Genomic DNA, 24,729 nt, shown 5'->3' on the forward strand with positions numbered 1-24,729 from the left:
AAATTCAAGTGTTTCCTAACTTTTCCATTCCCCTCATTCCCAAAGCTTTACATCTCTTTTTTTTTTTAAAGATTTTAATTTTTTTTTCCTTTTTCTCCCCAAAGCCCCCCGGTACATAGTTGTATATTCTTCATTGTGGGTCCTTCTAGTTGTGGCATGTGGGACGCTGCCTCAGCGTGGTTTGATGCAGTGCCATGTCTGGGCCCAGGATTCGAACCAAGTAAACACTGGGCCGCCTGCAGCGGAGCGCAAGAGCTTAACCACTCGGCCACAGGGCCAGCCCCTTTACATCTCTTTTTATAGAATATTTAAGTATTTGTTGTGGTCTGCATTAGATGTTGACATGATATCTACAAACAGGAAGTGTAAAAGAAGAGACATAATTTTTAAACCATTTGGTTTAGCCAAATTTATTTATTCCAAAATGAATTATTCCAAATTAGTTTGGCATAGCCAAGATAAGAAAAAAAGGTATTTTAATCACGCTCAGTTCTTTGCAAGTCCATTTTCCTACACTGAAGTTCTCTTGGCCGTAACATATCCCTGGAGCTTCCCTTCACTGTTGGTATTTCAAAGTTAAAATTTTCCAGGGTGTTGTGGGTTTGGGGGGGGGGGGAGGGTGGTTTAGCAGTTTTCAAATATTCTAGAATAAACTTTCACCAACAGTTTTAAGTATTCTCATATTTCCTATAAATCAGCTTACAAGATCTGCAAAGTATAGCGGCCTAGCGGTTGTGCCCAAACTGCACTAGCGCCGCCCAGAACCTCATCTGTAATCATAGACTCGCACGTCTTAACAGATGGAAGTGAGACAGTCCTTCTCAACACGAAAGTCAAGGTTCTGACAACCCCTGCATCTGGAATGTCCATAGGCAGGAACATTATTGAGAAAATAGGTTTGGAGGGATTGTGACTATGGGTAAAACCAAATGAAAAACTACATATTTCTACATTTGCAAAAGTAACTCCATAGAGGGGCCGGCCCAGGGCCATGGCGGTTGAGTTCACGCGCTCTGCTTCGGCAGCCTGGGGTTCACCGTTTTGGATCCGAGGCACGGCCGTACACACTGCTTATCAAGCCATGCTGTGGCGGCCATTCCACATATAAATCAGAGGAAGATGGGCACAGATGTTAGCTCTGGGTCAATCTTCCTCAAAAAAGTAAATAAATAAAACATAAAATAAAACCATAGATAGTAAATGACATTGTACGTATCTGAAATTAGTCATCTTGGGTACATTTTGACTAATAGTCCATTTGCCTTTCCTTCTTACTAGAAACATTTCAGGATCTTCCTCGTAATTTCAATGAGATACTTAGAATTTGGGGGGTTTTGCAGATATTATATACACCGAGAAGTACTTTTTCTCTGATCATCTGCCAACGTCCAGTGCCTCTCCATTTCACAGTTTGGAGAAGGTGACCTCTTGCTCCTACTGTAGTCCCAAGACGCAGACTCACTTGAACGTTTGCGATGCTTTGGGAAACTTTTATTTGAACTATGTGGGCCAGCTGACCAAGTGTTTCCCAGCTCCCCTCCTAATACCAGGTTATGTAGCCTTGTCTTTGGCCCTAGAAACTTTGCACAAAACACTTATCATCAGCCCCTTGAGGACAAGTGGCAGGTTTAAGTGACCTCCGTACCACTAGACAGGGAGTGTAGATCAAGCACCCACATTACTTGCCCTCATCTTCCTTTATTTCTTCTGGGACTGCAAACCTACTTTGGTAATGCCCTTTGCTTTGCGCCCCCCCACCCCGCCCTTTTTTAAAAATTCTCAGTGTCTCTTTTTGCTAATCATTGCAGCAGTAATGGGTACTTAGAAGTGAACTTGATGAGGAAAAAGTACTTAGAAGCACTCCAGGACACTTGCATTTCAAGGAAGAGAACTTGAGCTTGGGGAGGCATCACAGAACTCCCCTTCGTTTATGACAGCGTGCTTTGCCTTCCACGGAGGGGCAGAAGATGAAGGTACGGTGCTTCCATGTCAAAAATTTTTGGTAAATGACATTTTTCATTCCCTGGGACCTGCTATTGGCTTCTTATTTTTCCTTTTCAATATTAAAAAAACTTTCTGCTTTATTTTCTATTATTCTCATTTTTTTTCCTGCACCTCTATCAAATTCTTTTCTTTGACTCCATCTTCTTTTTCCTTCTTGATGTCACATCTCTGCATTTTCCAGTCTCCAAACTAGCTTAACTGTTTTAGCAACTGAAAGTACTAAATATCCTTTTCTTTGGGTCATTTAGAGACACCCTGTGAAGGACACCCCTGGAAAATGTTCCACGGTGCTGCCAACAGAGCAGAGCTGTTGCAGTAGAAGGTTCTCAATGTCATTTTTCTTATTTATTTTTGGTTGTTGAATGTGGGTAAAATACTTTATAATTCAGCAAATCCAGATTAAATGAGTGCAATTAATGCCAGGTAAATTTAAATGTCAACTTCTGAGGTAAGAGGAAAGAAGGAAACAAATAAAAATGAGGACTTTATTCTTAAATGTAGGCCCCTGGGGAGGTGGCTTGCAGAGTGGTTAAGAACACAGACCCAGAACCAGACTGCATGGGCTGGAATCCAGCTTCATCACTTGTACACCGTGCAACTTTGGGCACCTTTCTTTGCCTCGGTTTCCTCATCTGTAAAGTGGAGAATAGTTTTACCTGATGGAGTTGCTAAAAGGATTAACTGAGTTTACAAAAAGCACTTACAACAGTGCCTGGGAATAGTCAGCACTACGTAAATGCCAGTTACTCTTACTCCAAATTATAATAACAAATAGATCAAGGCCCCAGAAACATTTTTAGTTTTCAGAAGTACGAGTTTTTTAATAATGTTTCTGATTTTTAAAAGATCACACATGTGGTTTGGATTACTCCAAGAAAAATGTTTGGCTTAATGACTGATTAATGAGTTTTTAAGAAAGAAACCACTTTGTATGACCCAGGACAGAGCATGAAGTTCACTAACAGGAGATGTCTGGCTGGCATAAAAACCATTACAGAAAACCCTGAGCATGGTGTTAAACTCAACTTGGAAACACATGCCTTACATTACTGGCCTATCAGTTCCGAGTTCTTGGCATCTATCGCCAAAGCAGACAGACTTTTTTTTTCAAGTAGTCGTTCTCTGTGATTGCTTTTGACTTAGATAAATGACCTTCTGAAGAACTATTGGGAAACTTTTTGTAGGCTGTATTTGTGATTGTTATTTAAAGTGATAGCTGTGAAAGACTGTCAAAATATCTTTAGCACTGTGCTTTTCAAAAAGAAAGGATAATTCCTTTGAAAATAATAATGAAAGGATAATAGAATCCCACATATAAGAAAGAATAAGGTCTTCCGGCTCACAGATGGCATTTATCTGCCAAGACAGGGAAGTCCGTTTCAGGAGCTAACTGGTTTTGCTTGCTTCATACTGCTGAGTACACGTCAGCGGCTACAATGGGGGCAAAGTGCACGGAGCGGTGCCCCGGCAGATTACTTTCCCAGCCGGGAAAGACTGTGGCAATTCTGCCTCTACAGTAACAGCCAATTCACAGCCACCTAATAGTCTGGCTTGTCATTGAAGATATGACTGACTTGAATGGCCTAAATGTTTATTATACATTTAATACATGCACTACTTGTAATAATATTTCTGAACCAATATTTTACCTTATAACAACTAATTTACTTTATGATGTTGTCTATACGTGAGTTATGGCAGTTTATAGCCAATATGAAGATTAACGAAACACAAAAATAAAGTGTAAATTTGCATTTTGAACTGAGAGCACATTTAAGAGGATTTCAGCATTAATTACAAGAGTCAGATCTTCAGAATGTGAGAGGCAGCATGATCTGGTGCAGCAGATACAGGTTAGGAGTCAGACTGATGGGCTTTGAAGCCTCCGCTTTATTACCTAGCCATAGGAAGCTATACAGGTTATTTAATCCCTCTCAGCCTACTTCTTCATCTATAAAATGGGGACAATATCCACCCTGAAACCTTTTAAGAATTCAATTAGATACATATGTGAAACAGTGCCTACCTCACAGACAGGCAGAAAAATTTTCTCTTCAACATTCTATTCAACTCCCCACCTCCCTCTCAATGGAAATAAAACTGGGACACTAAGTAAATTCTCAGAATAATGGTCGTCTTCAGTAAAAGAAAATTTCATGTGTAAAATGATTACCAAGAAAGTACTTTATAGGCAGTGGGGGTGGTCTACCTTCAGTTAAATAATAAACTTGGTTATTAATCCTACGGTAACTAAATCTCAAAGCACAAACCTTGGAGGTTTTCCTAAGTATTGTAGTGAAAACACCATTTGTATAGACAGCAAGAAGACATGGAACTCTGAAAAATAACTTTATTCTGTGGAGAAAAATTCTCCATAAAAGATAGTTGTACTTAGGTCCCTAAAAAGTTATGTAGAGGAACCCATTACATATTAAGTGGGCATTTTGTGTCCATTTTCCCAGGACTTGAGCCTGGAGAAGCCTTCAGGATGGAAACCTTATTTAGGAGCCGAGGTTTATGCCAGGTTCATTCTGGAGATGGTCCCAGACCATCTGTGAAAGTCAACTAGAATCTGAAGACGTAAAACCGACCAGGGATGAATGATCTAAGGAGGCAAGGAGATGACGACCGCCATGAGGGCCTCCTGCATGGGAGCAGAAAGCAGCAGGCGGTAGGAACCGAGGGCTTCCCTTACGGGCCCAGCAGCCTTCCCGCTGCCTCCGGGGTTCCTGACGCACTCCTCGGAATCCCCGGTCCAGGAAGAGAGGCAACTTGGAAGAGACCGGGCAAGAATCGCCCTCCCGCCCCGCCCCAGTGGTCCCCTCCGGGGTTGATCTCCTGCGAGCCCCGAGCGTGCAGCATCAAGGGCCACGGAATGCGCATCTCTGCCCCTAAAATGCAGCAGGGCCGACTTAGAGCTGCAGGTGCACCTCCACGGAGCAATCGCTAACAGGCACAACTCCTGGGGCCTGTGCGTCTTCTTAGGATTTGAGGAAATTCTTCAGAAAGCAGCCACCGTAGGGGGATGGAGGCTTTCCGTGGAGGGAACGTTCTCAGCCCTGAGTGCGCGGGGGGAAACCTCGGGGTTCTTTTTTATCAACTCCCACTCCCCAGCCTGATTTGCTTCCGTCAATTCATCCCTAACGGTGATGACGAACGGGGGGGCACAGTTTTAAAAACACAGCATCCGAGTAGCCCTGGGAGTGTGAGAAGGACCCAGACAACCTCAGTCACACGTCAGGATACGACTGCATACGCGAGGCCGCCCAAAGCACAAACGAGCCTCCGCGCAGGCGCAAGCCGTCCCTCGCCCGTCCGCCCTTCCGCCCGTCTGCCCGTCACGCTCTTTGCCCCGCCCCGTCACCAGCCCCGCCGGCCGATCCTCTGCATCTTCCGCCCAGGCCGGCTTGGCCTCAGCCTGCGCTGCGCCCTCCCGGCCTGGGGCGTCGCTGCACCGGCCTCCGCCGCTGGGGTTGGGGGCGGGAGGCGGAGCTTAGGGGCGGGGGGCGGTGTTGCGGCGGTGTAGGGGCGGCAGGCTGCGGCGACGGCGTCGGTGGTCCCTGCGTGATGGCCGCCTCGGTGTTCTGCTGCTTGCGGTGCTGTAGGGACGGCGGGACGGGCCACATCCCTCTGAAGGAGATGCCGGCCGTGCAGCTGGACACGCAGCACATGGGTAAGGGCCCTCCCTTCCCCAGAGCCAACGGCCCACCCCGGGTCGGGCGCGGGGGTCGGGGTCAGCGCGGGGGTCGGAAGCACCACACGCGGCCCTGCCCCGCCGGCGCCGCCCGCGCTCCTCTCCCTGCGACTCTGCCTGACCCGATTCGGTCTCGCGGATCTCCTCCGGACGCCGGCCGACTCCACCCCGGCCCGGGTCTGTGTTCACGGCTCCGCAGCCCTTCCTGCTCCTGTCATCGAGGATGGGTGTGTGGACCTACCCATTTTCCCTGGAATCTCCTCTGAGATGCCGCCTCCTGAGACTCGTCAGAGGTCCCCAGGCGAGGGGAGTGGGGAGCGCTCGGGTGCTCCTCCCACAGTGCCCTACTGCCCATCTCCAATCAAAACCTACGTTGTCAGAGTGCTTTGGGTCTGATCGCGGCTCCTTCTGCCCTGACAGTTTTCTCTTTAGCCCGTCATTTAAAGGTTGAAGCTTCTTTTATTGGAAGTGATTTTCCTCTCACCTCCTAAAGTCAAAACAAGGCAGATTGCAGAAGCCTGAAGTCGCGTCTCAGGTCAGAACATACCCTTTCAGCTAAAACCGCCCACGGCCTGACTCCTCCTTAGTCACCATCGGAGGTGCTGTAATTCCATCCGAGTAACCTCTTCCCAACAGATCAGGCTGTTGCAAAATAAAACAGCACTTTGCCCCTTTGCGTCTATGTTTTTTCCCTCCCAATTTCAAATGGGCATATAATTTCTCTTTTAACATTCTTCCTTTCCCCTCCGTAGCCTCTTTCATCACCTTATTATTTCTGTTCTTAGACTTTTCCCGTATAGTTCCGTGCTTCTGGAGTATGGTTCTAGAAGGAGAGATTTCCCACTGTAAATTATTTCAGTTAGAGTACTGTCTTCTTGTGAGTTATTCTATTCTAAATATACTTCTGCACTTTCGGTTTTTCTCACATCTCTCATTGGCTAAAGGACAATGCATTGACATAAAGGCAGTTCTCAATGTGTATTTATAAATATTGAACCCTCTCCTGCCCAGATTCTTTTTAATTCTGGAAGCACTCTGCCCATTATATTTCTATAGCATGGACTAAACCACAAATGTGATAATTGTATACCATTTTGTAAATGGGTATTTACTTTTAATTCTTAGATATCCCAAGTGTAATATAGAACCTTAATACAGAAATATATAATGTATGTATGTGTGTATATATATCTTTTAAAATTGTTTCTTATCCATTATTTATAGACAGTGGGTGTTCAAGTCCTTTAATTTTCTGCAGAAAACGTTTCCATTTCATTTGTTCGTTTACTCAGTTGATATTTATTGAGTGACTGTCAGGTGGTGGGCATTATTGTAGGTGCTGGGAACACTGTAAAGGACAACGTGCATAGTTCCTGGAGCTGATGATGAGCTTTAGCTCCTTCTATCTCTAACATCAAGCTCCTGAATTACTGCAGTCTGCTCTTTACAGTAGTCCTTTTCTCTGGTCTCTCCATGAAGAGCTGGTTAGTTGTACTCATTCCATTATGTTCTCCTTTTTCCAAAGCTGCACAGCAACTTTCAATAGAGTGATGCTGTCTCCAAATTTTCTGCCTGCATGGAAAGTTTTTCTTAACCTGTCTTCCAGTAAACTCAAATTCTTTAATCACAGAAGCAGCCTGATTTTAGAAACTGAGTGATATGAAAGAGAGGAAAGGCTTGTTGAGTTAGGAGTATGTTTCAAGCATGAATTCATCTAAAGATGAAAATAAGAGAAGTACACTGAGCACCTGTGTGTGTATTTGGATATGTGAAAGGTTATATTAGATAACCTAAAGAGTGTGATTGCCTTTTTTTTTTTTAAGGAAATAGACTATACATTTCATATCCAAACAAATATTGTCTCTTTCGAAGTTGTCACTTATTTTGGTGATGCTGCATTATTTAAACCATTTTGGAATTCCTCTTCTGGGACTTTCTGTGGCATCGTTTTTGTAAATATCTTCATTTTTGCCATATCTTCTGCATTTAATTGTGAATTGACTTTTTAGAAATGAATGTCTTCCAAGGTGGCTACTTTGAAAGGGGTGCTACTCATTTGGAAATGTCTGATGTTTCTGAAAACATACTCTTTGGCTGTTTATATGTGTTCTGTCTGTACTCAAATTTCCCTTGACTTTCTAAGCAGTACTGATGATTAATAAAACTACCCAAATCACACAGATACAAATAGAGGATATCTTTATACTTAAAAAAAGAGGAATAGAATAAGCTTAAAATAATTCCCTAATGATTCACGAATCCTCCAGAATGTTCTCTGAATATATTCATCTTTCTATAAAAAACTTCTCCATACCTAGCAAAATGCTTTGGAGATAACAAGTGATATTAAAGTAAGAAAATAATACTCTGCTCACAGTTGGTTCTGTGGTTCCAACTCAGAGTGGACTGTATTGTATTTAGAGTCTTCTGATAATTTCATTAACCTAGCATCTTAGGACGATATCCAAGGTAATAAGTTATCTACTATAGAAGCTTGTTCTTAGAAGATTTTGCTATGTGTGGGGACCACAGAGCGTTGCTGGTTAAGAAAGAAATACCATTTATTTGCATAATTCTTTGCAGTGTGTTTCACCTAGGATGCTTTCAGTTACAAGTAGTAAAAACTACAACTCACAATTGTTTAAACAAGAAAGGAAGCTTATTGGTTCAGGTAACTGAGAACAGCTCAAAGGCAGCACTGGCTTCAGGACAGACTCAGTGCTGCCAAGGACTGGGTTTCTTTTCGTCTGTTTCCTCTGCCTTCTGCTGCTTATTGCTCAAGGCTGGCTTCTGTGATAACTTCAGCAGCTCCCTGGGCTTCCTCATTCAGGTCCAGCAAGAATGAGAGAATTCCTTCATTCTCTGCAAAAGTCCTGAGATTATCTTCGTTTATAGTGGCTTAGGTCATATAACCATTCTTTAGTCAATTACTGTGGCCGAGAAATGTGGAATGCAATGATTGACTTAGCCTGGGTCAAAGTTGTACCCCTGAAGCCAGAGACTGAGTCAGCTTCCTTGGAACTGTTTTGATCTCCGGAGGAAGATGTGTTGGGAAAGGGTAAACAGATGCTGCATGTCCACTACAGAGTGCTTGGCAGAGCGTGTTCATTCATTCTGATTTCTACATCAGTTGTTTGCTGAGCCAGATACCCAGCGCTACGCTGTCTTTGCCATCAAGGAAGAGCTAGGCCCTGGATGCTCTCCAGTTGAAACTGCTGGACGGATATGGGGTAGCCAGATGTAAATTATTTAAAAAGGTACTTCCCCAGAATTTGGGGGTTAACGTTTGTTATTAGAGGAAAAAAAAAAAGGATACTAAGGAATTTTTAATAGTTGTATAACAGGATCTTAGTTTTACCTTACTTAAGAGAGAGTGTCTCTCAAATCAACCAGTTTCAAATTGTGATAGAATCTGAAAATTTTACATTTCTTTTATATATTTGTCCCAAATAATTTTCTGTTTAAATATGAATTCAATAGTGAGTTAATGGGAGAACTGCCTCCCTGTTAACACCTTTTGTTACTGTGTTCTGGCTTTATTTACCCTCCTCTAGAGGAGGCCCGTACAGTTCTAATAGCTAGATCTGCTTGGCTTGTACACTTACTACCAGCGAAGTGCGGATGTTGGCCATGGATCTCGGAAGTCACATGCCTCAGCGTTATGGGCTATAGCTTCATGTTAGAATTATGTTAAGTCTCTTCATATTCTCTGATATACATGCTTCCCTAAATCAAGATTTGGAAAAGAATTGGTATTGGGGTCACATTGTCAAGAGGCTGTCTTTCTCACTCTCATCTAGCAAATGTTATTTGAGCTAAACTAAAATTTTCCATGTGAATCAAATGCATTTAATGATGTTAAAACACTGTTTAAGTATTTGCAATATTATTGATAGTAGCTATCTTAGAAACATTTTAAGATCCTAAAATTAGCACTTTTCATTTTAAGAACATAGATGCAGTTTCCTTTCCATATGCCATGTAGTCTTCAGTTCTTACTTGACTAAGGCATTAGCATGGTACCTTGTACCTAGTAGATATTCAGCCAGTTTTTAGTAGATTGTTTTAATTCATTTGGATTGAATTGAAAATTATAGCAATTTACCAAAGTTTCTTTTAAGTGTTTATGTTTTTATTTACATTAAGAGATTTATGAAATCATCAAATTGATTTATTGGCTAAAAATTGAGGAAAGTTAGTCTATTTCTACCTTAAAAGTGTTTTAAATATTCAGTATAATTCAGAATTATTACAGTTTATATGAAGCTGCCTAATTAACCAAGATTTCTAGCCACAAATGAATGTTCAATATAAATGTTCTCTTAGCGGAAAAAATAGTGAATTAAATATTTAAAATAATTTATCACTATTTCTGTATTTCACAGGACACGTAGTATCCCTGTTTTTATGGACCAAGAGTTAAAAGTGAAACAGAAATTAACCTTGCTTGTTGGATAAGAAAATATAAAACTTTACACAGTGTTTGCGTTTTTTGTTTAGGAACAGATGTCGTCATTGTGAAAAATGGGAGAAGAATATGTGGAACAGGAGGTTGTTTAGCCAGTGCACCTCTACATCAAAACAAAAGCTACTTTGAATTTAAAATCCAGTCCACAGGTTGGTGTAATGGTACTTTCGTATTAGAAGTCCTAGGTGTTCTAAACATTAGGAGTAATTTTCACCATATGAAAAAGATTAATGAGGTAATAAAAAAAGCACCAAACTGTTACTTAGAAAACCTTTCCTTCTACCTCTCATTCTGTGATCTTGGTTTAATTAGTCAATTTAGTTAAATTAGGCTCAGTTTTCATCTCATCTGTAAAATTGGATCCCAGGAGCTGCCCTTTCTGCTTCACATGAGCCACATGTATGAAAGTGTTTTAAAGACAGGACTTACTGGATCAACGTAAGGCACTAGCATTATTATTAATATAATTATTAATGGCAGCTGGATGCACCATTTCATTTAATCAAGCATATAAGGTGTAGATTCTTGCTATTTTATCTTAGGATAAAATCATTTTTATGACCCTTAGTTTTTCTCTTAGCTCCTGTTGAGATACCCTGATTCAGTGTCTTCTCAAGCAGTCAGCAGGTTTAGAATTCAGATGGGAAGTCCTGCCCATTGGGCCTGGGTTTCGTGAGTTCGGATCCCAGGCACAGACCTACACACCGCTTATCAAGCCATGTTGTGGTTGTGTCCCACATACAAAATAGAAGAAGGTTGGCACAGATATTAACTCAGGGCCATTCTTCCTCAACTGAAAAGAGAAAGATTGGCAACAGATGTTAGCTCAGGGCCAATCTTCCTCACCAAAAAAACAAAGAAGTAAAAATTTTTTTTTAAATACTAAAAAAAAACTTCTTATAGAATTCTAAAGTCTATACTTCTCTTTAAAAATTTATGGAGTTTCTTGGGGCTGGCCCCGTGGCCGAGTGGTTAAGTTCGCGTGCTCCGCTGCGGGCGGCCCAGTGTTTCGTTGGTTCGAATCCTGGGCGCGGACATGGCACTGCTCGTCAAGCCACGCTGAGGCAGCATCCCACATGCCACAGCTGGAAGGACCCACAACGAAGAATATACAACTATGTACCGGGGGACTTTGGGGAGAAAAAGGAAAAAATAAAATCTTTGAAAAAAAAAAAAAATTTATGGAGTTTCTTGAATTGTATAGCCAGTTCTGTGTGAGTATTGCGATAATAATCAACTTGTGGCAGTATTGGATGTAGGGAAATTTTTTTCTATGGCTTTATTATAAAGAAACTTCTAGTGGAATATGGCATGAGTAATTTAGTTACAGAATAGGAAAACTAGAGTGGGGTAAATTAATCCTATTGTTATTCGACCAGCTTGAATGATATAAAATTTCTCTTTGGGGCTTGTTTTCTAAATTAATTTTAAATACTGATTTTCTTAAGTGTATGAAATAGATATGAACATATCCTCCATCTCATTCTTTTATAAATTATCTGCAAAATGTCTCTGGTTACTGTAATCTTCTCAAGTATTACACACTTGTTTCTCAAGAGAAGGAGATATTTTCTTGAGCCTTAAATCTAATACAAATTGTTATGTAGATTTCCGTGAAGGATGGTATCCTCGTGATATCCCTGGAATAAACGTGTGGTTGTAGCATTGTGTTTGTAGCATTGATGTCTCAATGAAAGCTTGAGGCAGTTGTGCCAAAGTGTATCACAGAGTGCACAGTTCTGTAGGAGGAAGGAGACTCTGTAACCCCGTCTAGAGCTGTTGTCCCATGAAATTAGTATCATCACTTCATGTCGCTCTTAAAATTGTCCCACTTTGGAGGATAAATTATATAGTCAAATTATTGAGAAGTGAAGACAGTGAAGTCCAGACGGGCAGCGTTCTGATGGTGTCACTCAGTCCAGAAAAATTGACTGATCGACAACACTGTCCTCAAACCTTCCGTTGATAGAACTTCTCCTAACTGATTTTGGTAAAAACTGAAAAGGAAATAGTTTGAGACAAAATCCAGAGCTCCAGGTATTCTGTTTGGTTGGTTAAAAAGAAGAGCTACTTGCTTGAAAAGTCATCTTAGACCCAAAGGCTTTAAACTCACTGACTTAAGTTGTTGGGTAAGAAAATGATTTTATACCTTATCGTTAATTTCCTCCTCTCCATGATCATATATTATATATTATTTGTCACATATTATAGATGCAAAAACTAAAGATAGTAATTTCGCACTTCTCAGAGGTAGTGCTTGAAATAGAACCCCAGACCATTTAAGTTCATTATGTAGTTCTTTAAAAGTGTTTTTTAGAGAATAATAATAGTGATGATAGCTAGCATTTTCAAAAAAATACTCTGTGCTTTACTTACGCTTTTTTTTTTTTTTGAGGAAGATTAGCCCTGAGCTAACATCTGCTGCCAATCCTCCTCTTTTTGCTGAGGAAGACTGGCCCTGAGCTAACATCCGTGCCCATCTTCCTCTACTTTCTATGTGGGATGCCTGCCACAGCATGGCTTGCCAAGTGGTGCCCTGTCTGCACCCGGGATCTGAACTGGCGAACCCTGGGCCGCTGAAGCAGAACGTGCGAACTTAACTGCTGCGCCACTGGCCAGGCCCTACTTACCCATTTTTTGTTAATTGCTTTCACCGTTCCAACTGCTTACTTGGATTGTCTTGCTATATCTTATGATAACCTTGTGAGCTGAGTGCTGTTAGAATCCACGGTTCAGGGGTGAAGAAGCAGAGAGAGGTTAAGCAACTTGCCCAAGATGACGTAGCTAAATCAGGATGCAAACCTAGGCAGTGCAACTCCAGGGCCCGCTCTCGTCTCCTAAGCTGTACTATGTTTGCAGAGAGTGTAGTATGGTTTGCAATCTACCTTAAGAAGAATTTTTAACAAAAAATAGTTTAGTGATAATACGCCACTTCTTTTAAAAACAAGGTACACTCTTTTAAAACAACTCCTTTCGTATTTGTGTTCTTCAGATTTTGGAGGCATTTAAACTATTATATTTTTAGGAATATGGGGTGTTGGCGTTGCAACTCAGAAAGTTAACTTGAATCAGATTCCTCTGGGCCGAGATGTGCACAGTCTGGTGATGAGAAATGATGGGGCCCTGTACCACAACAACGAGGAGAAAAACAGGCTGCCGGCAAACAGCCTTCCTCAGGAGGGAGACGTAGTGGTGAGTTTTCTTGTGGAATTGCTTTCCACCGTAAATTATTAAACTTGAACTGTTTTTAGTATATATAGTTTTGCCTGGGAGTTTGTGGTTTGAATTCCAGGATACCAGGATTGGGTCTAATGAGATGGCACCTTTTCCAAAGAGAGCACCTGCTATGGATGCTGCTGCCTTGCTTAGCTGCCCTCTGCTCTCTAGAGCTGCATCTGGCCAGGAGAGTCAGTGTGAGCCTTATTGCCATTCAGCAGGATTAACGACAGGTTGGCTACCGATCAACACTTCCTGCTTCTCTCATATCAGAGAAATCTTGGCCTACAATTTTAAAAGTTTGCTGACCCTTATATTAGAAAATATTAGATATTTTTGCAACTGGAAATCTCTTAGAGAAAATTTTGACATTTATTAATTTGTTATAATCTGTTAAAGAATTACAGCATTTTATCAGGAGTATTGGTCGTCATTAAACTTAATCTTATTAAACTTCCTTTACTTCCAGAACTCTTCAAAGAATGGGACTCAAAGTCCTAACCCTTGATTGTAGAAAAGTTTTTTGGAAAGCAGGGGATAGGAAGAGTTGCATGTTCTTAAGACTTCTCTATTTTTATTCCCAGCTAGATATGTTTGTCTTTGCCACAGCAACCCTGTTGGAAGTGTAATCCAGAAATCCCTGTCTGTCTTTTCTACCTGGTTCTCTCATGCAGTGTTATCCAAGAACCATGGACATGGAGTTCGGGCTGTTAGCTACTGATTGAGAACAGAGTCCTTGGGTCTCCTTTAGCAAAGGTGCCCTTGGGTCCCTGGCTCTGGAACCAAGTTGAAAGGAATCTGTAAATAATGAGGGGAAGTTTCTAATAATAAGATGACACAGGGAAGGTAAATCCAGGTTATTAAAGAAATGTACAGTATTTTGGAGAAAATGAAGAAAAATGTGGGAATGAAGATTTTTAATTATGGTCTGATCTTTTCTGCCATTTAAAAAATCTGAGGAACATTTAGTTTTTAAATAGGTAAATTGTTGAAAGCGTTTTTTTCCTAAATTGACTGAAGAATAAAGGAGATGAAAGGCATACACCATTTTTAAAATCTGCTTTTCCCCATTCTTCTTTTTGAATAGTTGGTTCTGTATTTGTAGATCATGGCCAGATGTCCCTAATATGGAACACCCGTACTCAAATGGTTATTTCTTGAAAGAGAATCTTGAAGTCAAGCTGAGGCTGTCAACCTGTTTACACTAAGTTTTGAAATTCAAACATAAGAAAGGATAATCAGTAACAAACGTTTTTCTTGTTGATATACGGAACTTCTACCGTGTTTTATTCTTGCCTTCCTGCCTCATTCATTGAGATGACTGATACCACAAATTGGCAGATTTAAGAATGTCATTTTTAGTCTGTCAGCATTATTAAATTAGACTTTGAGTTTTCATGCCCATTCTGATGAAAGGAAGACTAAATACATGAAATATATGCAGAATCAAGCAAAGTAAAACATTACCCTACGTATTAACTTTATCTTTCTTGTTCAAACACTTGAGAATAAATTTCCCCAAATTGCTGACAGTGGCACAGGAAAAGGAGAATGGATTATAAGACAGGAAAAACATTCTCATGTGTGGAACTTCAGTCATGTACCATTCTCTGAGGAGAAATCAAGAAAAATAAGCTTTTAACATCCAACCTAATGATTATGTTCATAAAATAAACATACAGAACCAGCAGAGCCTACTGCAGCACCAGGAAGGCATGCATGGAACAACTGCTTATTCTTAGTTTTTCCTTTTATATATAATTTTGAAAAGTGCAAATTGCATTCTAAAATTGCATTTTTCAATTTAATTTTAGAGAAGATTAATAAACATTCTGTGTCGTAATAATCATAATAATAGCAAACACTTCTCTAGCGTTTGTTATGGGCCAGGCACTGTTTTAAGTGCCTGTCAGGGGTTAAATTGTTTAATGCTCATAATGACCCTAGGAAATAAGTAGAATTGTTATCACCATTTTACAGATTAGGAGAACTTAAGGAACTTCTCGGATGGGCGGATCCTGGGAGTATAATACAGGCAGTCTAATATCAGAGTCTGGTCACTAAACCTGTAAACAATTACTGATAAATGCATAGCACACATCAGATTTTTTAGTATTATTATGACAGGATCAAACCTAGTTTCTGGATCACGTAAAAGTACAGATTAAGTTAGAAAATACCTGAACTAAACTGCTGATGAGGGTGCGGGTTCTCACATGCTTCCTCGCTTCTTTCTTTGGTGTTGGGATTGTGCTGTTATGCTGGAGCTTTGGGTTTAAAACTTGCTTGCGATAGGTTATGCTGCCACTGGGGGTGGAGGGCGCCTGGGTTACCACATGCTCACCCGAGGGGCTGGGTTTCCTGGAGTCCTAGGAAGAGAGTGACACACTTTGTTTTTTATGTCATTATGTTTTTGTTTTTTAAATGAAAACAGACCTCTTCATTAAAAAAGCTAATCTTAGCTATCAGTTAGCTTTATTATTATGTTTAAATGCTTAAACTGAAATGAAACAAAGGCAATCTGTTTATCCTTTTCAATATTGCTTAACTATTAGTAAATCGTTGTTTAATCTAACCCTGGCTTTGCTAAGATTTGAGGAGAATCTTTTATAGCACTTAACACGAAACAGCAGCCTTTGCTGTCTTACCGGGAAGTGAGAGAGTAAAGACTAGATCATCTGTGAGATCTTTTTCTACCTTTAAAAAGCTTTAAAGGTGATCTAACCTGTCCATAGTCAGGAATCCTCAAAGTGGTTGCTGCTTTGTCTGTGACAGTTTCTCTATTGAAAGCTCTCTGCTGTCTGTTCTTAATTCTTCAAAGGAAAGCTCTCTTTCTGTCATCAGTTAGTAACTATTATATACCGTTTTAAAGAGAGTTTTAAAGTTGTAAATTGCATGGCAGTTATGAACGAGTATTCCATACGGCATGGGTGCAAATCCCAGCTCTGCTGCTCCCTAGCTGTGCAACCTTAGGGACACTAGCTAGTCTCTCTGTGCTTTAGCTACCTCATCTGTGAGAGGAGATGATGATTATACCTACCTCGTTATGAGGATTAAATGAGTACACGTGTGCCTAGAATAGTGCTTGGCACGTAGTACAGGCTAAGTGTTTTCCAGCATTTTAATAACAATTATTGTAATTTTTGTACCATTAATAATATACAAAGTAATATATTTTTATCCTATTGTCTTTTAAAAAATCTTTTAAACTATTGTTTTTCGGCTTTTCAACTTGACACTGACTACCAATTATATTCAGTTGTAAACAGCAGCTTTACCTTGGTGATAAACTTGACATATTTGAAGCCAAGGTAAGGAGAGACAGAAATGTATGATTTCTTTGGGGAAATAAGTTGTATAAAGACCCTTCTTCACAACTTGAAAACAGTGACAATAAGCCATAATGGTGAAAATTTCATTGTTTTTCCCGCTTGATATCAAATTCTGCATATAGACAGCAGAGTTTTCTGTATGAGTCTAAAAGGTCTCTGTCCACAGTGTGTAGTACTTTGTTTTGTCGTTAGTGTCATGGAGTTGATTCTGACTCCTGGCGACCCTGTGTACAGCAGAGCGGAGCCCTGCCCGGTCTTTTTGCTCCATCCCCTCATCTTCCGGCGCTGTATCAGACGTGTTCCACTGCTATTCACAGGGTTTTCATGTCCAATTTTTTCAGAAGTGGGTGGCCAGGTCCTTCTTCCTAGTCTGGAAGATCCACTGAAACCTGAAACCTGTCCACCATGGGTGACCCTGCTGGTATTTGAAATACTGGTATCATAGCTTATGACATCACAGCTACACGCAGCCACCACAGTATGACAGCCAACAGACTGGTGGTGTGGTCCCCTGACTGGCAAATGAACCCAGTCCACAGCAGTGACAGCGCCGAATCTTAACTGCTGGACCACTAGGGCTGGCATTATCGTACTTACATCATCTTAATAGTCAAAATATGAAATACAGATTTTCTGAGTATAATACTAGAATTCAGACTAATGTTGTTTGTTTTACTTGTAATGTAGACTCTTGGGATTTTACCTCTTTCCCCACTAATTTTTTTAGCTCAGTTCAAGTAGAATTCTATTAAATTGTAAACCCTTGATGAAAGCTATTGTGACCCTTTGTGTAAGTTTTTGTTTCCATGCTTCCCAATCAGTGCTTTCTGACTGGGCAGGCTTTTATGGAACGTTTATATTTTCACCCTTTTTTAATATTTTCTTTCCTCCTTAGGGTATTACATATGACCATGTAGAATTAAATGTGTATTTGAATGGAAAAAACATGCATTGTCCCGCATCAGGCGTACGAGGGACGGTGTATCCAGTTGTTTATGGTAAGCTCAAATACTTCCAAACGTTGTTAGACAGATGCTGACTTTTGCTTGGCATTTTTATTAACTTTATAATTATCATTCGGAAGTCTGGACAAGTTAATAGGGACCTTTTTCTATGAAATGTACTCAGTAGGATATCAGTCCTGCTGTGCAGGACCAAGGAAGGTTTTTATTCCCCGTGTATTGAAAAAGAACTTGCTAAATAAAATGATTATACTTAAATATACAATAACTTTATTCCCTTTTTTATCATATATTCCTATATTTTAGAAAGTTCCTAAAAGCTTTACTAAATTTACAGAGATCTTTCTGCCAGTTCTAAGGGAGAATCAGATGACCAGGAAATGTAATTGGAAAGAATATTTCAGAATATTTTGGAACTAGGGATGGGAATTTTATGTAGATTGCACATTAGTTACCTTTATAAAATTACCTAAATGTTAAAACTCTTCCGAGAGAAATTACGACGTAGAATAGTTTCATATTGGTTGTTTTGCGTTTGATAGCCATGTATGTATAAGTGATATAGTTTCTGCAGAAGTGTGTCCCTCCAAGAATTGCGTTACTTAAGAGATGACTCTATACCACTTAATTACTTTAATTTATATTATAGAAATTTCAAACATGTATAGAAGTAAAGGGAAGAGTGTAATGAACTCTCATGCACCCATCGCCCGGCTTCGAACAATTATCAGCTTGTAGCCAATCAGGTTTCGTCTACCCTGTGACACTTCTCTCCTTCACCTCACCTCCTTGGATTGTTTTGAGGCAAATGTCAAATGTTCTATGATTTTATTCATAAATACTTTATGTGTAACTCTAAAAAATAAGGTGCCTCTCCTTATAAAAAATAACAAACATAAGCACAGTGCCTTTATCACTCTGTTCTGTTTTATTTTTTATGTTATCAACTTTAAATCATTATTATTTTTCTGCTTATGGTTTTAGTAGATCTAAAAATATTTTCTCATTTGGCTCCTTTAAGTCTTCAGATTTGAGCCATAATAAAAACTAATTATTGACATTTTTTGTCGCAGTTTACTAGAAAAGTAGCAATGTTAGTGATAGACTTTGGGATGTCAGAAAAGTATACAAGGACAAATATAAATATTTAACAACATGATAGTGACAACCAAAGCCTATGCTCTACTTTTTTGTTATGGTTTTAATTAGTCTTCTTTTCTCATAAAAATTACTTTTCAGTGATTTTAATTTTCTGTTTTTATATGTAAAAATGTATTTTTAAACTCAGGTTAGTTTCCTTGCCATAATAGGTAAGCCTAAAAGCAGTTCCTTTATTTACTTAAATAAATGGAAATTTAGCTTAATATTCAAAATAGTTTAGCCTGAGAAATGAAATAAATGTCAGTAGAATGACTAAGTTACGCAAATGAGTATAGCAAATAAAATTTTATTCTAAATTGTTTCTTTGATCCAGCATTATTTCTTAATGTAGTAAAGCTATAGATAGTAAATTATATATAGTAAAGTATATTTCATATATTGAAATTGATAAATCAGTCCCATTAAACCAAATATTTTAGTAGTCTGATACTGTCAAAGATAAAAATAAGACAAATGCCGTCACCCTTTGTCCTCCATCTCATCCTTAATCCTGGATCAATCCAGTCATTCAGTCTGTCAGTTCTTAACACAATCTATGAGAGAAGAAGCTGTAACACTGAGGAAAAGTGTTGTTATGAAGTAATGACTTCCAGCCTAATCGAAGCTCTCAACAGTTTTGGCAACTTTTACATCTCTGCTCAGTCCGGACCTTTACCACGCCTCTTGAATTCCCTACTTATTCTCTGCAGATGCTTCTCTTCTACTTTATAAAGAAGTAGGCTGTCCTACTGAACTCCAGCTTCCCTCCCTTCTCCTCCTGAAGCTTTTCTGGATCTACTCTAATCTTGCCTTCTTTCCATCCCATCTCAGAGGAAGTGGTACCCTTCATGTCAGAAAACTCAGTGTACGGTCTAGATTTCAAACTCCCCAACCCTGGGACTTCACCTTGTCAGTTATTCCATCTATCTCTCATGTCATCAGCCTCTCTCTTCAGTGCCTATAAACATTCTGAGTCATTCTCATCCCCAAAACCTTCCCTTAAACTCTTACCCCTCAATAGCCCTGTGCTGACCCTTCTCTGTGTGGACACGTTTCTTACACATTAGTGTACACTACCGTCCTTGCTGTATTGTTCATTTGTTCCTCAGCCCACTCTGGCTGTCTTACCACCACTTCACTGAAACCGCCCTGGTTCAGATCACTAGTGACTTCATGAAGGTCAAATGAAGTACTTAAGGTTTTTTCAGCATTTATTATGAAATATATTTGGTAATGTGCATTAAACATATATGTGCATTTTAACAAATAGCTGTGAAGTGAACACCCATGTCATGACCACAGTCGAGATAATGAAAATATCCATCACTCCTAAAAGTTTCCTCCTGTTCCTTAGAACCCTTCCTGCTCACCACACTCCCCACCCCAGCGCCAGCCAGGCACTGCCGACCTGCCTTCTGTCACTACAGATTATCTTGCGTTTTTAGAGTATTTTATAAACAGAATCATACAGTTTGTACTCTTTTTTTTAAATTTAGCTTCTTTCGCTCAGCATATCGTTTTCAGATTCATTTATGGTGTAGCATGTATCAATAATTCATTTGTTTTTATTGCCAAGTAGTATAGTTCATTGTGTGAATATATCATAATTTGTTTTTCCCTTTACCTGTAAGTGGGTATTTAGGTTGTTTCCAGTTTTTGGCCCTTGCCAGTAAAACTGCTGTGAACATTCCTGCACAGGTCTTTGTATGGACGTATGCATTCCTTTCTCTTGAGTAGCTGCTGGTTAAGACATGTAGAAGCTGAGTCAGGCCTGCAGTCTGGTTCACAGCATTGCATCAGTGTGGGCTCTCTGGTTTTGGGATTGCACTGTAGTTACCACTGCCGGGAGCTGCATGAAGGTACACGACTCAGGGCAGCTTCCTATGGATCTATAATTTTTCAAAATAAAACATTTTTTAAAAAGTAATACAGCTTACTTGTATAAAATTGAGGAAATATATGTTGGCAAATAATGAAAAAATTAAAATCACCCATAGTACATCATCTAGAGATAATTATTAATATTCTGCTGTATATATACTTTCAGTGTTTTTGACTGATAGATTTTTTTTTCATTTTGTCTATTTTTACCCAGTAGGACCATGTTTTGTAACCTGGACGGCAGATATGTTTGTTCTTCTTGCCTATTGATACTGTGGTATTATGGAAAGAGTTTATTTTATAATTATGTATTCTTTCAGGTTAAGGTGTTTGCTTCTAATTTATTTTCTTTCTTTTTCTATCTCTAGTTGATGACAGTGCAATTTTGGATTGCCAGTTCAGTGAATTTTATCATACTCCTCCACCTGGTTTTGAAAAAATATTATTTGAACAGCAAATCTTCTGAATGTATTTGTCTTTGAAACTTGTATTTCTGCACTGTTAAAAATGTTTACCATTTAATAAAGCTTTACCTAACCTATAGATAAAAATATATTCTTAAAAATATGCTTGTTAATGTTTAAGGAACCATTGTATTCAATATACAGCCCAGAAATTGTGATTTAAAGTACTTATGTTTTGTGATATGAAATCAGCCTTTTGGGCAGTTTATTTAATTCTTATTTAAATAATATAACTATGGGTTTGATTAACAATATTAAGTGGAAATATGTATATTGGTATTTAAAAGGGAATCTTTCTTAACATAAAATATTTTTTTGGATAGAGCTGTAGAGTTGGGTGGGCTTTTTGTCATTCTTAAGTTTAAAGCTCATTAACTATTTTAAGTCTATAGTTCAATAATTTTGTGTCTCAGTGTCCTTTTTTATATAAAGTAAAACAAAGTGACAGAAATTTATATTACTGTCAGCTCCATTTTTGGCGACTTATTTACTGTAAAATGTACCACTTAAAATTTAAATTGTGTATTTTGTTAGTGTGTCGTTGCTTTCGATTTGTTGTGTGAAAGGAGATAAGTGTTTGAGTAAGGGTAGAGCATTTTGTTGAAGGCCCTCGTGCTGTTCTCCGATCCTAGAGCAGGCCGTGGCTGCCTGGTGATGTAGCCGACGCTGGCAGACCTGCAGAGTAGTGCGATGCTCTAAACTTCAACGTAAATGAGATTATTCTTTTAAGGACTTTTATTTAAATGTGTGTTTTTCTGTAAAGAATAATAAAATAGTGGTAATTAAGGAGTATTCGGTACTGTATTAAACACCTGTTTTTCCTGTTTTGTTAATAATGCAGTAAATTCACTTCACCCCTGATTATTTTGGAAGATCAGTGATCCTCTCCATGACCCTGAGCCTTTGCCGAGTTTTCAGTAAGAATCACTGTCCTTGAGTTAACACCCTTCTAACCTGAACTAATCACTGTGCACATCTTTGGTACAGTTCCCTTTTAAATGAGCCTGCCACGGATGCACACATGTCACTCAACAAGGAGCAGTAGGCTGTACTAAAACCATGGCGTTAGAATGGAACGAGAACTGAACTGTAGTTTTGCTGCCTAATCCCATTATCTCCTCAGGCAAGTTCCTCAGTCTCTCTGAGCCCAGGTTCCCTGTCTATAAAAGGGATAATCACACTTGCTCGGTAAGATTCTGTAACTAGTTAAATAAGGTAATATGTGTAAAACACCTTAATCATCATAGGCACTTAATAAATGTGCATTCCTTATTGACTAAAGCAGTGGTTTTCAGCATCAGCATCACCTGGGACCTTGTTAGAAATGGTCGTTCTCAGGTCCCACCCCAGACCCACTGAATCAGAAGGTGCTGGGGATGGTGCCCAGGAACGTGTGTTTGAACAGGCCCTTCAGGTGACTCTGATAACAGGCTCAAGTTGGAGGACCACTGCTCAGGAGAGAATTCTTTGAGAATGATTGCCTACTATGAATTTCCTAAGGATTTAAGACAGACTGTTTTTGACCCATGGACAAGAGAATCCTGCACAATTTTTATTTATTGTTTATTTGGTAGACAAAAATGTGACAATGTGCTTTGAAAACATAGATATACTTGTGTAACATTTATTTACGTAAAACTCAAACGTTTCTTCTGAAGATATATAGAATTGAACTAACTATATTATTTATGCATTTTTGTCTGACTTTCTGTCCTAGTAATTTTAATTCATAAAGAACATACTTACTTGGGAAAGCAAATTAAAATTATTGTTTGCTGTCTTTACAATGTTATCTACCTCAGTTATTTTTTTAAAAGCCAACCTTTTTTATCATCATATTCTTTTCTCAAGACTAGCATTTCCGTCTCTAATCACACAGAATAAGCACGGTACTAAAAACGATACATGAGTTATGTCCATGACCATGGTTTGATGAAGTCCAGCTGTGTTTTTAATCTGTAGGTATCTCATTTCTCTTAGGAAAATTACCCCCCCAAAACCTATAACCTCAGTCTAATCTTGAGAAAAACCTCAGACAAATTCCAGTAGAGGGGCATCCTACAAAATGCTTCAGTGGTACTCCTCCAGACTCTTGAGGTCATCAAAAAGGAAATTCAGAGAAACTGTCACACCCAAGAGGAGCCCAAGGGGACACGAGAAGTAAATGTAATGCAGGATCCAGGAACAGAAGAAAGGCATTAGATATAAACTAAGGAAATCTGGAAAACTATGAACTTCAGTTAATAATAATGTATCAATATTTGTTTATTAATTGTAACAAATGAACTATACTGACATGAGATGTTAATAACAGGAGAAACTGGGAGAGGGGATATATGGACATTCTCTGTACTAAACTTTTCTGTAAACTGTTCTAAAAAATAAAGTCTATTAAAAAATTGCATTGAGCTAGGAGAAATTTAAAACTGAAGGCTTTCATGAAGCTAATAGAATATCAGTACAGTAGACACTCATAGCCGAAATATTTAATGATAGCTAACTGTAGACGTAGGTGAGACATCAAACATTCTTGTAGGTTAACACAGAGACCTGCATTTGTTCCTGACTGAAGAAACAGTGTCCACGGTTTTGATTCTGTATATTACAAAAATCCGTTTGTTCATACTAGTGTAGTTTTTCATACTTAGACTGAAAATTAATTGATGATATGCAATATCAAGGGATTTGCGATGTTAGCTGTGAGAAACAATGAAAATCTTAGAATTAGTTTATATATTAAAAACCAGAAAAAGAGAATTTGACTTTTAACTAGCTGCCTTTGGCTCATCAGTTAAGATTATTTGAATGTATTTTCAACTTGGATTACAAACTATTATAAATTAACTTAAGAATAGTATAAAATACAGTTTGAATTAAGGCTTTTCTAAATCATTAACGAAAACAGACACATGGGTGGTATTGTTCCTCACGCAGGTTTTTTATTGTATATTTGCTTCTTATGTAAGTCTAGATGTGGACCAGCAAAAGCACAGCTGGGAATGTGAGTGAAACCTTGGACAAATCTTGATAAAATAAGTCAATAACTTCTTTTAGATATTGCAAAAATGTTAGATAGGATTGTGAGAAGAAAATCTATAGTCAAAACTGTAGAATTTCCCTGTACCCCGATATAATCAAGCATAGTACTCATAAGTGAAATATAATCAACTACCACTTATATTAATTTGCATTATTTATGCAACCTGTCAGGGAAATACTGATGGGCGCTAACTGTGCTGTTCCTATGAATGAGTGGAAACACAGTAGTAGAATCAATTAACTATTGTTCTTTCATTTACTGAGTAAGATACGAGACTCCCTTTCAACTTGCTCTTTTAAGATAACTGGGACCAAATTAGTGAAATAGTGGGTGTAAACACAGAAAAATGTTAGATATAATTAGGAATATAAATGAATCACATCATTTATCCAAGAGTTCTACAGAAACTTAAAGGAAAAATTATGCCAGGATTGGCTGAAATGTGTAGTTTGTATTTGCATAGGAATCATTACAATGTACTCAATCAACAATTGAATCACCTGTGTTTTGTGTTTCATAAATACTTAA

General features: G+C 38.9%; 1 protein-coding gene across 1 annotated transcript; it reads left to right on the forward strand.

The window, feature by feature from the left end:
- Nucleotides 1-2,482: 2,482 nt before the first annotated feature.
- Nucleotides 2,483-23,565, forward strand: SPRYD7 (SPRY domain containing 7). The gene is made up of 5 exons (XM_008538586.2): nt 2,483-5,677; nt 10,199-10,315; nt 13,192-13,358; nt 17,610-17,712; nt 21,066-23,565. The coding sequence occupies exons 1-5, from the start codon at nt 5,572-5,574 to the stop codon at nt 21,161-21,163; spliced, it is 591 nt and encodes a 196-aa protein (XP_008536808.1). The 5' UTR covers nt 2,483-5,571; the 3' UTR covers nt 21,164-23,565.
- The last annotated feature ends 1,164 nt before the right edge of the window (nt 23,566-24,729 follow it).

Source organism: Equus przewalskii, chromosome 16 (assembly GCF_037783145.1).
Source record: "Equus przewalskii isolate Varuska chromosome 16, EquPr2, whole genome shotgun sequence".
NCBI classification, from domain to species: Eukaryota; Metazoa; Chordata; class Mammalia; order Perissodactyla; family Equidae; genus Equus; species Equus przewalskii.